This window comes from Lepisosteus oculatus, chromosome 12, assembly GCF_040954835.1.
Source record: "Lepisosteus oculatus isolate fLepOcu1 chromosome 12, fLepOcu1.hap2, whole genome shotgun sequence".
Lineage (NCBI taxonomy): Eukaryota > Metazoa > Chordata > Actinopteri > Semionotiformes > Lepisosteidae > Lepisosteus > Lepisosteus oculatus.
In genome coordinates this window covers 16,746,292-16,761,353 of record NC_090707.1, presented here as the reverse complement: position 1 = coordinate 16,761,353, position 15,062 = coordinate 16,746,292, and the positions used below count along the sequence as shown (strand labels likewise).

The 15,062-nt window shown below is 40.5% G+C and overlaps 1 protein-coding gene across 4 annotated transcripts in view; it reads right to left on the bottom strand.

The window, feature by feature from the left end:
- The window catches only part of map3k20a (mitogen-activated protein kinase kinase kinase 20a), a 47,596-nt gene that overhangs the window by 23,955 nt on the left and 8,579 nt on the right, over nucleotides 1-15,062 (bottom strand). For all 4 annotated transcript variants that reach the window (XM_069196793.1, XM_069196794.1, XM_069196792.1 and 1 more), the window contains exons 4-11: nucleotides 11,125-11,226; nucleotides 10,230-10,295; nucleotides 9,502-9,530; nucleotides 9,267-9,404; nucleotides 7,213-7,299; nucleotides 5,256-5,330; nucleotides 3,099-3,205; nucleotides 941-1,076 (exon numbers count right to left, since the gene is read on the bottom strand). In XM_069196793.1, the coding sequence (XP_069052894.1) occupies nucleotides 941-1,076; nucleotides 3,099-3,205; nucleotides 5,256-5,330; nucleotides 7,213-7,299; nucleotides 9,267-9,404; nucleotides 9,502-9,530; nucleotides 10,230-10,295; nucleotides 11,125-11,226 (740 nt within the window). The remainder of the gene's footprint in view (nucleotides 1-940; nucleotides 1,077-3,098; nucleotides 3,206-5,255; nucleotides 5,331-7,212; nucleotides 7,300-9,266; nucleotides 9,405-9,501; nucleotides 9,531-10,229; nucleotides 10,296-11,124; nucleotides 11,227-15,062) is intronic.

Sequence of the window (15,062 nt, the reverse complement as noted above, 5' to 3'; positions counted from 1 at the left end):
ATTGAAGTAGCAACTCCCCTTAAAACTACATGCGGTAATAAGATTTGTGCAAACATTCAGCATCTGCTTACAATCCTGGTATAGCAGAAGGATTCCAGTGATTTCACAAGGCAGATGCAGATGCTACAAGCAACAAATCCCCTTCTAAATGCTTTCAGTCCCCTCACGACAACACCTTGTGTATTCTTGTGACTGCAATGTTTGCAAACATCCACCAGGTGAAACCCCAGGCCAAGACTGATAGCCATGCAGTGCAAGGTGACAAACAACAGACATATTACAGCAGCCAAAACCCCAATCTTAATCTGTCCACACCTCCCTTACACTCCCTCAGTGCACTGATTTAACTATCACAGTCATTTTTTCCCTGTGAAATGTTAAATGAGCTAGATAGCGGCACACAATTGTTCTTGGGATTCTCTGTACTCAGTCACAACAGCTCTAAAACCAAACGTTGGGCAGCATAAGTGTGTGTCATTCTGGTGAGTTCACCCAATTGTGCGCCTGCAGAGAGACTTAAGCGGGATACTTCAAGGAAAACACCTTAAAAAGTGAAGGAAGTTGTAGATCAGTGCATTGGAAATGTGTCGTTATTTTGACATCAATTACCAGACTATCCTTCTGGTTGTATGTAGGTGTCATTCCCTTTCATTTAGAGTACCATAAATGGAAAGAATGGTCTGTTTTGTGTATCATTTCCCTATCAGCCGTGTGGTTCGTTTGCCTTGGAAAATGTTTTGAAAAAAGGCGACAGAACTCTTCTAGAAACTGTGGGACACCATGGCAAAGCATATGCATTCACAAACAAGAACAAGATGGGCGAAACCAGGGAACAAGGTGCACAATTACCATGCGCATGTACCGTGACAGACTGTGAGAGAGCGTCGCATCTTTAAGTGGGCAGGATTAAGTGGGATGCCAACACTGGGGCGTGACTCACCGGCGAGTGGGACTGTTCAATCAGCTTGCGCTCCCACATCCTGAGGCGCCGCTCCCTCTCCCTCAGCTCCTGCTCTTTCGTGCTCAGGTCTCGCTCCAGCTTCTTCAGCCTTTCCAGAGTGGCCTCGATCTCACACCTGCCAAGAACAGCCCAAAGCTTACTGACTGGCAGGCAGGCTGAACGCCCTAGACGCCACCTGAACCATTCTAGCGTTCTGTGTCGGGGCAGACTCCTCCTCTTTTATGTCTAATTGCTAAGAAATGTTTAAGATCTCGGACGCAAACCTAGCTAGAATCATTATTGCTCAAAAACCGCAACATGTTTCCTCTATACTGACACTTCTATATATTGAAAGGAAGTGGTTATGCCCGGTAAGGGTTAATAAGATGTAAAGAGACACATCCACACAGCCGCAGGCAGGCGGTCACTCCGGCACAATGCAGATTTGCCCAGAAGGTGGCGCTGTTTAGTGCAGAGTGAGAAACAGGGTAGGGAGGTTCACTCCGTGCTGAGTCAGAGCTGCTCTACTGTCAGCTTCCAGAACAGCTATTTATAAACAGGCATGTGACGCAGCCTGAAAACCCCCACACATGGTCAACTTTTCCACTCAAGGTCTGAGCTATGCAATTGATTTTCTTCCGGGCCGGTTTACCGACCAGGAATTTCTCGTCCTCTCCCCCCGTCTCTTGTCCTCTTTTTACATCTCAGGGGTGTGCCCCCCATCCCCCCCAAGTGCCCACCCCTCCCTCACAACCTCCTGCTTCTCTCGCTGGTTCAGACAGCTGCAATGGAAATGCGGGGTGAAGAAGCCCTCGTCATGCTCACATGGACCCCTTCCAGCAGAGCCCTCACAGACACGGCAGCCAGAAACTTCCAGCACTCTGGAAGGAGCGAGGCTCGACAGCCTGTTTCCCCCACACGTGTGTTATATGCGGGTTTATTTAAAAAGGGGCCATTCTGAAGGTTTAACATTTGGCTGGAGCCTGTTTTTTCCTTTGCCAGAACACACTGGCTATAATTAAAGCAGGTCAAAAAAAAAAGAGAAAACAATCTAAGAACTTGACTGGAGCCCTGGCCTCAGAAATAACGGCCTTCTGTGACACATTACCCACATTTTAAGCGATTGGAAGCTTGTATTTAATTGAACAACTAATTGGTGGGGGAAGAATCTGCTTTATTTTAATTGCACAATAATCCAGAAATCCACCTTAAGCTAGCAAATGCTAGTACAAAACCAGTACTAGAAATGGGAGTCTCTTTTCTTTTTGAATGCACTCAGTATGGTAACACCAGTTTATTCAATTCAGAGCAAACAGTTAACTCTAGACTGATTAAGTCAAAGTCCACTTCCTAAGCTCTGTGCAGAAAACACAGCAAAGTGGAATTAATGGCTATTGTTTCATCATCTTGCTTCAGTATTTGCTAAGGCCATGCACTATTACCCAGGACAGAGCAGCTGCAAAGTCTCCCTCTTGATTATAATAAGTAGTAGCAACTGTTCTCAGCAACACCTGTTTACTCCAGGTAATAGAATCTAAATTATTTTGTCAGTGTGGGGGAATCTGAAGCGTTTTAGATGAAGATAACGCCGAAGATCTCATCATTTCAATCTCCTCTGAGCACAATCAGCCCTCACAGATGTTTATTTGCCAATTCAGCTGCCCTGCAATCCAGTTCTCTGTCTGTTTCAGGAACAGACGTGCCTAATCAGACCAGCTCTCTGTGGATCTGCGCTGCTCCCCTGAGTTTCTGACGCCAGAGTTAACATCAGCATGCAGAATAAGCATGTACAAATTAAAGTAACATTTAATACTATGTTTCAAGAAGAGATGCTTTACAAAAGGGCAGTCACAGAGAAAACCTGCGGTAACATTTGGTATACAAGCCCCTCTATACCCCATTCTTCTCTTCCTCGTCTAAAAATCGCACTTGAGGGAATTGCCTGATATAGCTTTTAATTATTATTTTAGATCCAATGAGCTCTACAGCCAGGCTCTGCATTCTGTTTGTAATTACAATTAAAACAAAAGACAATTCACCCCTCTACCTTCGCAGCAAATGCAGACAGGTTTGTTAGTGTGAATGTCAGGAAAAAGATCACAGATCTCTACAAAGACAAGACCAGGAACAGATCATGATGAGGTTAACAAGATGGTACCTCCACTCTGCCTTATTGTGCAAGAAGGAATTGCACTGGTCAGGAAGTTGGCTGTCATTGGACATGGACTCCAGGGTCATGATGATCTGTTTAAACATTGGCCTTTTCTGGAACACAAAAACAATATCATTACTTAGATCTATGAATTCAGTACAAGGGCATAATTATGTTAACTGGTAGAAAGAGCCCTATAAGCTAAAAACATACAGCTAACATTCTTTTCTGAATGCCAGAGCTTTGTTTAGATAATAGACATCTGTAGGGAAACTCCTCTCACATCTCTCACAAATACAGTATACAGTATGCACTGCATTTCATCTGGCTGGTAACGTTTAAAGATTAAAGCCTTAATCCTAACATTAACTGAACTTACTTACTGAAGTTCTATGTCTAGTATTACAAGTTTATATTTAATGGACTATCTTAGTTGATATATTCCTATAATATTTTGGCTATAAATTCAGTGAAAAAAACATCACCACTCGTAACTTTCTGTCCTGTAATGTTGACATACTGCATACTACACAAGACACTTATTAATTAATCATTTGAGTGGAGAGCTGTGTCAGCATGGGTTGGCTGCAAAGGAGAAAGTTTGCGATTTTTCTTTTCATTCTACTTTTCAGCATGGAATTAGCCTTTACTAATTAAATCATGTGTTTAATAAATCTTATATTACTGCCAGAATTATTTTATAACAGTCCTTCATGGGTTACAATTTGGCTGAACAATAAATAACTATCCATATTCTGCCCATTCTATCCATGTCTTTCCAGTATTAGAACAGAAAAATAAACATCTGTGTTAAATAGCATTAACGCAGAGGAAGCTGGCATGTTACAGTTACTAAAAACATTTAACCAAATCTTCAGGGTCATTTAACCAAATCTTCAGGGCCTATAAGAATCCTACAAATTTTATTTGAAGAATCAACAGAGGTTATTCATAGGTTGTTGACAAACTCTTGAGTCACTCAAAATACAGTAACACTAATAAAACTGAACCAAGAATTTAAAAACCAATAAATCTGTGTCACAGAATGTCACAGAAACAATAAAAAGATTAATCTAATATAGAAATCGGAAATAGTTGGCATGGATTTGGAAAAGGCTGGTTTTGCTAAACTAACTTATCTAAATCTGTTAATTAAGCAATAGCAGAAATGAATAAAAACAGAGTAGATTATATAGTACATACAGATTTTCAGAAGGCTTTTGACAGTCCCTAAAAAAAGTTAATTCTCGTATTGCAGACAGCAGCCATTCAAAGAAATGTGTGTATTTAGATTAACTGGTTATTGGATAAGAAAGTCAGTACAGATAAGGGGTGGATGTTCAAACTGGAGAGATGTACCACAAGGATCTGCATTAGGGCTGCTGCTCTTTCTAATTTATATCAATGATCCAGATGAAAATGATCAGAAGTTTACAGATGATAACAAAATAGGAGGCTACACAAACACCGCAGCTCAAAAGGAAATTCCATTTTCAACAGTATTGAGCATATTCATTTTCTTACAATGTTATAATTTTTTAACACAGAGGCATATTCCAATGGTTGATACCATAGACCTGGAGAGTGTCTCAAATACCTAACAAGCTAACATCATGTCTCATTGTCTCAGAGCATCTCTCTCATATGAAAATGTTTTGCTGTTTTTGTTCTTTTGAAAACAGTGTTATTTACAAACACAACTAATTCATAATTATCTACTATTGTGTCTAATCTTGTACTGTAGTACCACTTTTCACTAGACTGTAGTTGGCGTCACCTCCAGATAACCTGTTTACTTGTCATAAGCCTTCAGAACAGCCCAGTGAAATTCACTATGTTTTTGTTTTATGAGTTCATATAAAGTGATAAATGTGATATGATTCCAACCATTACAATTAAACCCTTTAACAATCTGAAATTCAATCAATTCAATCTCTAATCTTTAAGCAATTGCGGGATGTCTCCTTCACAAACTAAGCTCACCAAACAGGTCTCTCCTGAAACTCCAGCAGTACATGATACTTTATTTCCAAAAAGTGCCTCTGCTTGGATTAAGGGTCTGCTGATTACAGAATGGATTCAGTTACTCCCCAAGAGTGTGCTGTAAATCAGAAAGCTGGTAGCTGTAGCTGTCACCCCACACTGAAAACAAGAGTCACTTACCTTTGGCTCAGTTTCCCAGCATTGCCTCATTAATTCAGCGAAACTGGCCGGGCAGCTGCTGGGAATGGTTAACCTCTAAAACAAAAAAGGAGATGTTTATTGTCAGTGTCGTGAAACCTCTTCATCAATGCATGCCTCCCAATAAGCTGAGGCACACAGTAACTCCACAAAATGTTCCTCCAACAGCAGGAGCACAACAATATACTGCAGCATGTTGGATTTTAACTCTAGCTTTCCATCTTTATCGCTCTCATTTCGGGTGTTCAATCTCCATATGAAATGAAGTATCATGGAGCAATTCTTTGAGATGAAATAGATAAATAAAAATACAGAAGAACCCCCAAAAACATAAGAATATTTACAGGTTGAGGCATCTAGTGTGTCTGAGTTTTAATAGCTATTTCTTGAAAGAAGCATTTTGTTAAATCGATTGCACAACAAACTAATTCTGCTGCAGTTAAAATATATAAGATTAAGCTAAAAGAAAATTATTTTTGAACCCTTATGTGGTTTGCCTCCTGCTATGGTAAGTTTTAATGATAGGACAATGGTGACTGCTATCTTACAACATTGTCTGGCTCAAGCTGTTTACTTTTTAAGGCCGGTCTATTTAAGGAAAGGTTGTGAACTGCCTGGAGGAGTGATTTTGAACCACAGAACAGAATACAAAAGGTGAGCAAGAAAGTATTATCTAGTCTAAAGTACGTACCATATCTTAATATTCTAGATTTTCTCAAACAAAATGTGTCTATTCAATACACCCATAGACACACATATAAAGGTAGTGGACAAAAACATTGGAAACCCAGATATAACATAGTTTTAATGGGGAATTGATCCACGATGTGCCAGAATGGCCTGTATGTGCTATGGCATACAGTCTATCAGCAGGTGGAATTGTGCCGAACTGTGGAAGCACCATTCTTCCAAGAGGCAGACAATCAACGCGTGTCTGCTTGATGGAGATGGGACCAATCACCCAGGGCTGTAGATTAGGGCCACATATGCACTTGTTTGTTGAGATCAAAATGAAGGATGATTCATCTGAACATAACTCACAAATGTACATTGCAAGGTCTGACTGGTTTGTGCACTGTAGCCTGACAATGGTGTCCAGCACTGTGCAGTTCACAACGGACTGTTTTTGATCAAACTGCTTGTTTGCATTGCAGGTTGGGAGTTGCAGTCCATTGGTCTGCCAATCGCCTGTTGTGCCTTGCATTTCAAGTTAAGACACAGATATCACAATAGGAATATGCGTTTCTGCCCACTGATGATGACCTCTTCCTCTCAGAGCTCCAAGCTGACATCTTGTTAGACACCATTGAAGCTCCTGCCAAACTTGCCCCAACAATCACTGAGGTCTCCTCTTGCAATCATGATAGCCATAATTATAGGCATCCCTAGCATATTCATACATTACCCTAAGCATGCTGGGATATTATTTGTTTAGTTAACACGTGAGCCACATCTGTGTGAAGCCCTTGCTTTCAATAGACTTAGTGTTTCTCATTTACCCCGTTGGTACCATTTTTGTCCACTACATGTATAGAGATATATATAAATACAATAGATATACCTGACCGTATATTTTGTATACATAAACACACACATCATGTGTTTAAAATATACTGTTTTCAAATTCTAGAAAAGCACCATGAGGCTGTTTTAGTGTACAACACTTGACTTCATTTGCCTACAATATGCAGGCTGACATCACTGTGGAATTCATGTGTGACTCCTATTTTTGCAGACGCTAAAGAAAGAAAGTTATTTAACAGGTATTAATTCACTGCAGTGGTTGGGCTTTTAACTCCTTGAAATGGCAGTTACAAGTTTGCATATTGTTACATTTATTTGAGTTGGAATTGTTTCTTGCTAATTAATTTGTGCACAATTCACTATTCAAAAAACAGTATGTACTCTGCATGATTACATTATTGGCTTATTACTGTACCTCATTTTTTTCCACCACAAGCCAAGCAACTTGCAATCCTTCCAGACCCTTAAAAGGAACTTCCTGTGTAAGCATTTCCCACAGAACCTGTTAAAGAAGCAAAGGCATACTATTTATTTCATTATAAACATGGGAGCACATAAAAAAGACTGCAGCTGCCAAAAATCCAATAGCAAGGGTGTTTATGTTAATAATATAATAGTATTATTGTATATAGTGTCTATATATACTATATTATATATAGATAATACAATACTATATTATGTATTATTCATTTCCATTATACTATTAGGCAACCTCACTAACAAAAAAACAGCTTGAAGGTAAAAGTATGGTAAATACTTGTTTCTAAGCAGTAACTTAGAAAAGTATGCAGTGAACTTAACAAGGCTGATAAACACGGTCGCCCTTCTGAACCAATTTCGAACGAGCTGATGTGAACAAGATGGACATTAACTATCCATCCATTTTCTAATGGCTTCATTCAATTCAGGGTCGCAGGGGAGCTGGAGCCTATCCCAGAAAACAACGGACGCAAGGCAGGATATGCCCTGGAAAGGACACCCGTCCATCGCAAGGCAGACACACAGAGGCGCACACACTCACAACAGGGCCAGTTTTGTTCCAGAAAACAATTAACCTTCCAAACCCACACAAACACAGTGAGAACATACTGTACGAACTCCACGCAGATTCAGTTCATGGTGGGGAATTGAACCCAGGGCCCCAGTGCTACAAGGTACTGTAGCAGTGCTAACCATGCCACCCACAGGGAACATTATTATGAATGTAAATGCATTATCCTTGATAAAGCACTTCTTGAGCAAATGGTTGGAGGACATCACAAATTTCAGAACTGCAGGCCAGACATCAGGTCACGCACACACCTAATATTCGGTGCAAAACAAAGCATTACAATAACCTGAGCTGCCTGTATCCCTGTATTGTTTGTCCACTGACACTTTGCCACTCAGGAATCACATCCTTAAGAGGGTCTGAGCCAGTGAGGGGGGGCTCTGATTCTGAAATGTGATCATGGACACTGAATGTCCATGTGGTCTGTCACACTACGGACTACAGAGCCTATCCTCAGCGGTATGGAATGTGGGCATGGAAACAGTTTACAAATCAGTATACATAGTTACAGGAATCCCACCTTGTCCTTTCCCAGAGGGATAGTTTGGTTAAAGGGGCAAATGTAACACACAGATTTAATCATAAATCCATCTTAAAACCAGGTATACTTAGACAGATAATTAATAAGAATATATACTGAACATTTTTTCCTTATCTATCAATAATTTATAATGGTTACAAAGGGTAATTTTTGGGCTTTAAGATTCTACCAGGGACCTGACTTTAAAGGTGACAGCTTTACAACGATGAGCTGAAAACGGGTTTAATCCTAAATGAGCTACAGTGCTCTCCAAATCTACTGATTCATTCCAGATGAAAAAGGAACAAAAGACATTATTCAATGCAAAGATGGCATGACGTGTCCTGGTGAATAAAATCTAACTATGTCATACTTTAAGCTTATTCACATTGTACAGAGCGAGGGAACTGTAAGTTGGAAGGCTCATATCGACACACTTGATCTTTAACTGCCTGCCAACAGTGCCTGATCTCAGGACGCTAAGTCTGGGGTGCTCAGGTCCGCTGTTGGGACAAAGCCCCTTCTGCCTCAACATCCCGCACCACCAGAATATCTATTTGCTCCCACTTTTCCCCACCCAGGGACTGGGAAGCTGTTCCAAGGCTGGAGTAGCGAGTTCAAGCTTAGAGAACTTGCTATCCATTGCCAGGCCCATGTCCGTGTGGGTGGAGACCCTGGCTTTCCGTTCTGTACCAGCATGTTTAGGGCCTGATCCTGCTGTTCAGGGTTAGGGGTGCTGCCGACCATCAGCTTTGATGTTTTAACCCATGTTGTGACCTAGGTTTCTTCACAGATCCATGAAAACAGCCTTGTCTTTCCCCCATCCTAGCACAAGCCGTGCGGAGGGAGGAGATGGAGCCCCTCCAGGCCAATCGCTGCGGCATCACTCATTACTCACCACACCATAGGAATACGTGTCACACGTCTCCGACACCGGGAGGCTCTGGATCACCTCTGGGGCCATCCAGGGAAAGGTTCCCACCAGAGACATGTGGGTCGTGTGCGAGTGAAACCTCGAGGCGCCAAAGTCGCAAATCTGGCACAAACCAAGAAGCAGTTTAGCCGTCTGTAGCTTGCACTTCAGTATTGATGAAATGGACAATAATTATGAGAAACTGCAATGATACTAATACCTTTAGCACTCTGTCAGCAGTTATAACCACTGCAACAAAAACAAAGACATTTGCAGTTAAATATACTGTATGTAAGAAGCTTGATTTTTAAAAGATACAGCTGCTGTCATTGGTAAAAGAATCAAATACGTCAGTATGTTAGCAGAAATCAACGTTTTGTTTAAGAAAACTGAGCTTTTTTTAACTGATAATGATTTTAGTCCAGTATGGAAGAGGCAGTCTTTCCTCTTAACCCTGTGTTTCTGTGGCCCTGCTTTCCTGACTCATGGGAAACAAAGGCAAACGGGACACTCCTGAGACTGTGCATCTTTATGCTCTGTGAACCTGAAGCTTTAGTGCCAGCTAAAGGACAGGCACAGATCACAATCTCCTTCCGTCACAGGAATCATGACAGCTCAGCCCAAAGACGATCCCACCGCGAAACTGAAACCCTTTCAGTCTGGTGTGGCATGTACTGGATTTCCCAGCTGACTCTTCCTGCACTGTGAATGGTGTGAAAGGAGAGCTTTTCTGGTGCTGTGTAACATTCTCAATAACAGAACTAAACTTAGTTTAGTTAATAGGAAATAAGGAGTTCTCTACAAGAGGAAATAGATTTTTAGGAGAGATCTTAAAAACTACAGTACAAGTAAATAAAGTACAAGTAAAAACATATAGCGTAAACTACGAGCAAAAATCAAAAGAAAAGAAGAATTCTTATCAAAGTGCCCAGTAAAGGGTGACTTTACCATTCCTGGACTTCAGATCCCTGTGAATTACCCGAACTGGAGCTTCCATGTGTAAATAGTGCATTCCTATGAAAAGGTAGGAAAAAGAAAAGGCAAAGGGGTGATATAATTAGCAGAGTATCACAGGAATCTGTATTCGGACCACTGCTCTTACAGGTAGTATGATTCTTACAGGGTGTAAAAATTCAGAATACTATGAGGGAATCTGATTCAGGTATTCAAAGTCCTCGAAGGCACTGACAAAGTCAAACCGATTGACTTCTGCTCAATCAATGGTGAAACACAAATAAAAGAACACGAATGGATGTAGATTTAAAATTGAAGACGGAAAGCATTACTTTTCAATTGGAATGTATGAATCTAAAAAAAACTACGCTATCATGTCTATTCTCATTTGCAAACTTTCTTATGTACTCATGTAGACAGCTATCTCTTGATTTTCATGATTGCTGTCTTGCCAAACTGGGACATTCTGGAAATATCTGCCAGGTTCATTGCATTTTTTACCCACACACTGCTAACTCTTCACGTTCAGCCTTTACCCAAACTCAAACAATTGTTGACTTAGCACATAAGCATCTGTTCTTAGCTTTACATATTTCATTTTTAAAGGACAGTTTTTTTTCGGCACTTGATGAGTTCAGAGGAGAATTGCCTCTCAAATATAAACTTTTATGTCTGAGAGGCTTTTCACAGCATTGTGCACTGATCTGTTGTGGACATTTTGCTAGTACTGCCTTTGATTTATATCAATTGCTGACTTTCATCTGCTGTTGGAATTTAACATATACTGTATAGTAAATAGGTGATGAATAATAAAGAGGGCTACAGTATATACAGAATTACTCATCTGCCCACTAAACACTGGGACCGTGTGGATCAGTCAGAATCCTACCTTTGGCTATTTCCATGGCCCAAGTCATGATCTGTCCAATGTCCATGTCCTCACTCTCTTTACTGGACAGGTAGTCATATAAACAGCCTCCAGATGCATATTCTGTAAGAAAGCAGATGTCACTGTACTACCATTCACTCTGCAGTGTAAAATAACGCACAGCCTTCACAAGTTCCAATTCGAGAAATAGAACAACGTGCTTGTTAGTCTATAAATTCCATGGAACGAACTGCACTTGGCAGGGGTACCTCAAGTACTTTATCTCAGGAAGAGAAGTAAGCAGCTTTTGGTGAGGACTGCAGTGCGTGATTGGAGACAGCTGCAATGAGGACTTGCACATCCTGAACAATGTGTAAGAAGAAACCAGGTTGGTTCTGCTGCTCCCTGCACCCCTACATCTCGCAGTGAGTCAGCTCCTAATATACTTAAGCCTGGAATTTAAGCTTTTTATCAATTTAATGTTGAAACATTACATCTGACAATATCAGTGACAAAAGACAAAAAGCCTTTTCTGACACACACAAAAAGGCACTTTCGCATACAGTAAATGCAACTAGTTTTAGATATGGAATTTGGTTTGGTAAATTAAAACACAATACAATGTAGTACAATACAAACATTCAACATAAAGCCAATGATAGATAGAATCCTCCCAATACATCATCAGATACCATCTTAAAAACCAGTAGCATAATAAATAGCAGTGAGAGCTTGAAAAATCTATATTAATACTTGAACTTATACAGTCTGTTTAGGTAGATTGTGCTGTATAGCACAAATCCACAGTGTCACTTTTTTATTAGGCAGGGTAACCTCTACTCACAGCTGGAAACCCCAGATATTTGAATTTAAAATGACAATAAATTACAATACTTTGAATAGACCTAACAGCAGGTTTACCACAGGAAGCAAGCCTATCACTCTGTCTAAATGTGCCTAGAGGCAATCGATGTCAAATCTGAAATTTCATCTGTCAGTTTTTTACATTTGCTCTTTAGGAGACGTCAGATCTTTCACACAGGGATCCTGTTTTAGAGCTTCAAATCTTTGAAAATAAAACTTGCTGGGTGAACTTGAGCGATGAGGCTCTTCGCCAGGCTGAGCTATCTGAGCTACTGATGCTGATGGGGTTTGAACAGCCTGACTGTGCCAACACAAACACATCAGGCATCCGAGAAGCAAACACTGAGTTCCTCTTCACTTGTGGATTGGTCCTTTGCATAGCACTTGTACGGTAAAAGCAGTATAATCTACCAAAGTCTCTTCTACAGTAAAGAAACTGGAAAATGTTCAGGATTTTTCAATTTCCAACTACTGAAAACGATGCAAATAATAAGAAGGACTGGGACAGGTTTGAACAGTGGATCACTGTACGAGGAGAAAGGAGAATGTGAACTCGTGCACACGTTTTTCCACCATGCTCTGGTTTCTAAGGCACTCCTCATTTGACAGATTACAAGCTCGCAAACAAACTCCCTGTCTGTGTGATCTTATAATAAAGTGATCTAATGTTGCGTGGCATATAGCGCACCTCAGCACCAGCACCAGCAAAATCCCAACTACAGGCGGTTAATGACAAACCTCAAGGGCCAACCAGCTACAACACAGCAGATTTGCTAGTTTAACCACAGAGGATTCTCTTTTTAATTAATTAATTGCTTACACTTACATAGCACTTTTCTGGACACTCCACTCAAAGCGCTTTACAGGAAAATGGGGACTCCCCTCCACCACCACCAATGTGCAGCATCCACCTGGATGATGCGACAGCAGCCAAAGTGTGCCAGAATGCTCACCACACATCAGCTATCAGTGGGGAGGAGAGCAAAGTAATGTAGCCCCTTCATAGAGGGGGATTATTAGGAGGCCATGATTGGTAAGGGCCAATGGAAAATTTGGCCAGGACGCCGGTGTTACACCCCTACTCTTTTCGAGAAACACCCTGGGATTTTTAATGACCAGAGTCAGTCAGGACCTCAGTTTTATGTCTCATCAGAAGGATGGCTGCTTTTTACAGAATAGTGTCCCCGTCACTATACTAGGGCATTAGGACCCACATAGACTGCAGGGTGAGCGCCCCCTGCTGGCCCCATGACACCTCTTCCAGCAGCAACCTTAGTTTTTCCCAGGAGGTCTCCCGTCCATGTACTGACCAGGCTCACACCTGCTGAGCTTTACTGGGTTGCCAGTTGTGAGTTACAGGGTGACATGGCTGCTGTTAAAACTTTTATTATCAAATCTCTCCCTTTAAGTGTTATTATGATGGGACGCTTGGGAAAAAAACAATAAGTCACAAGTGTTTTTTTTTTTGCAAAGACTTTCAGCTGCAAAAGAAACACCTTATAAGACAAAAATAAATAAATTGGTGCTTTAACACTGCAAGACAATTAGAAAATAAAACCTTAGACTGTTTAACATGTAGTGTGTTTTTGTCTGGTTTTCTATCAAATCAACAATATTGCTAATCCAACCCTCTTATTTGACTGTAACCTAGCCGTCTACGTTTGTGATACAGATAAAAAATTACATAGTTTTTTTAAATGTAATCAAACATCCAGCCTGAAAAACCTACTAACCTGAATAATCGCATTGAATACATTCTGCATGAGTATTTCAATAGCTCCGTAGGTTCTATTGAATCTATTTACTGTAAGTACTACATCACATTATTTTTGCAAATATACAAAGCTATAAAACTATCCAGATCTCTCTAGTCTAAACCTTGACAGCTGGTCCCAATGAATCAGCACCGAACCTTGTTGTCATCCTTAACGCACCACTATCTAAGAATAACGTGCTGATTTTCAAGTGCATGATCTGAATGGTCACACAGCGAACTGATGAGCCTAATCTGCTCATAAAAATGCCTGGGGTTGTATTACAAACAACCAGGGCAAATGAACACAGACTGCGATGCTAAAATAACTGCAATAAAATCTGAAGAGGTTTAGAAATTGGTTATTATTTGTATCATTTTACAGTATATCAACTGGAAGCTGCAGCAGCCATGGTCTAGGGTCAGTCCTCCTTCTGTCCTCTTTCACATTCTTTATCAGCTGTGCTGTGTGCTCTTCCAGTACGGAGTGATATGATTATTCTAACCTCTATAAACCCTAGGTTTTGTGACTTCCCGTTTTTGACAGGGCATTATTTAAAACAAACAGGTCCAGCTTTATCAGATGGTCATCTGTAAAGTTGTACATCTTCCTACGCGTCTCAGTAGCTACACGAAAACTGAGAAGAACGAAGAACAGATTTTTTCTTTTGTGATATAACTATGATCCTCTCAACTGATTTTAGCTTAAGACTTTGTGCTCTTCTGCAGCAGAGAAGGCTTACTAATTTCAAACTCCCCCGCAGCAGAAATATATGACTGTGTATACTGTGCTTGCATGATTAGGCTTACTTTGGTTCATTACTGAATACAACAACCGGGCACGAGGTAATTAAATCAAGACTTATAACTAACATTTTTCAAAGCCTACTGCACAACAGTAATCAAGGACAGGAGCCCTAAAATGGATATGGCTACAGCTGAAACTGTAGTTTGTACCCCAAAATTAGCACCTTCAAGGCTAAATAATACACAGTTAAGGACGTGAAGGCAACAATTCAACACAGTTCTTGAGTTCCATCTGACAGAATTCCGATTGTGCTTGTGGATTATAGTTGTACGATCAAGGACGGTGGCTGAATGTAGAGGGGAACCTGATAACATGTTGTGAAACACAATGGGAATTACCAGCACTTAGGAATTATTTATTATATTATTATTTATTTTAATCAAATTATTAAAATATTATAACCATGTGCACTGGCCAAATCCTTCTATATCTGTTTTTTTGGACCTCCTGTCGACTTCTAGGCAGAATTAAGGTAACCTGGATTTATATGTTGCATGTTAATAACGTATATACTGTATATATTCACCGTGTAAG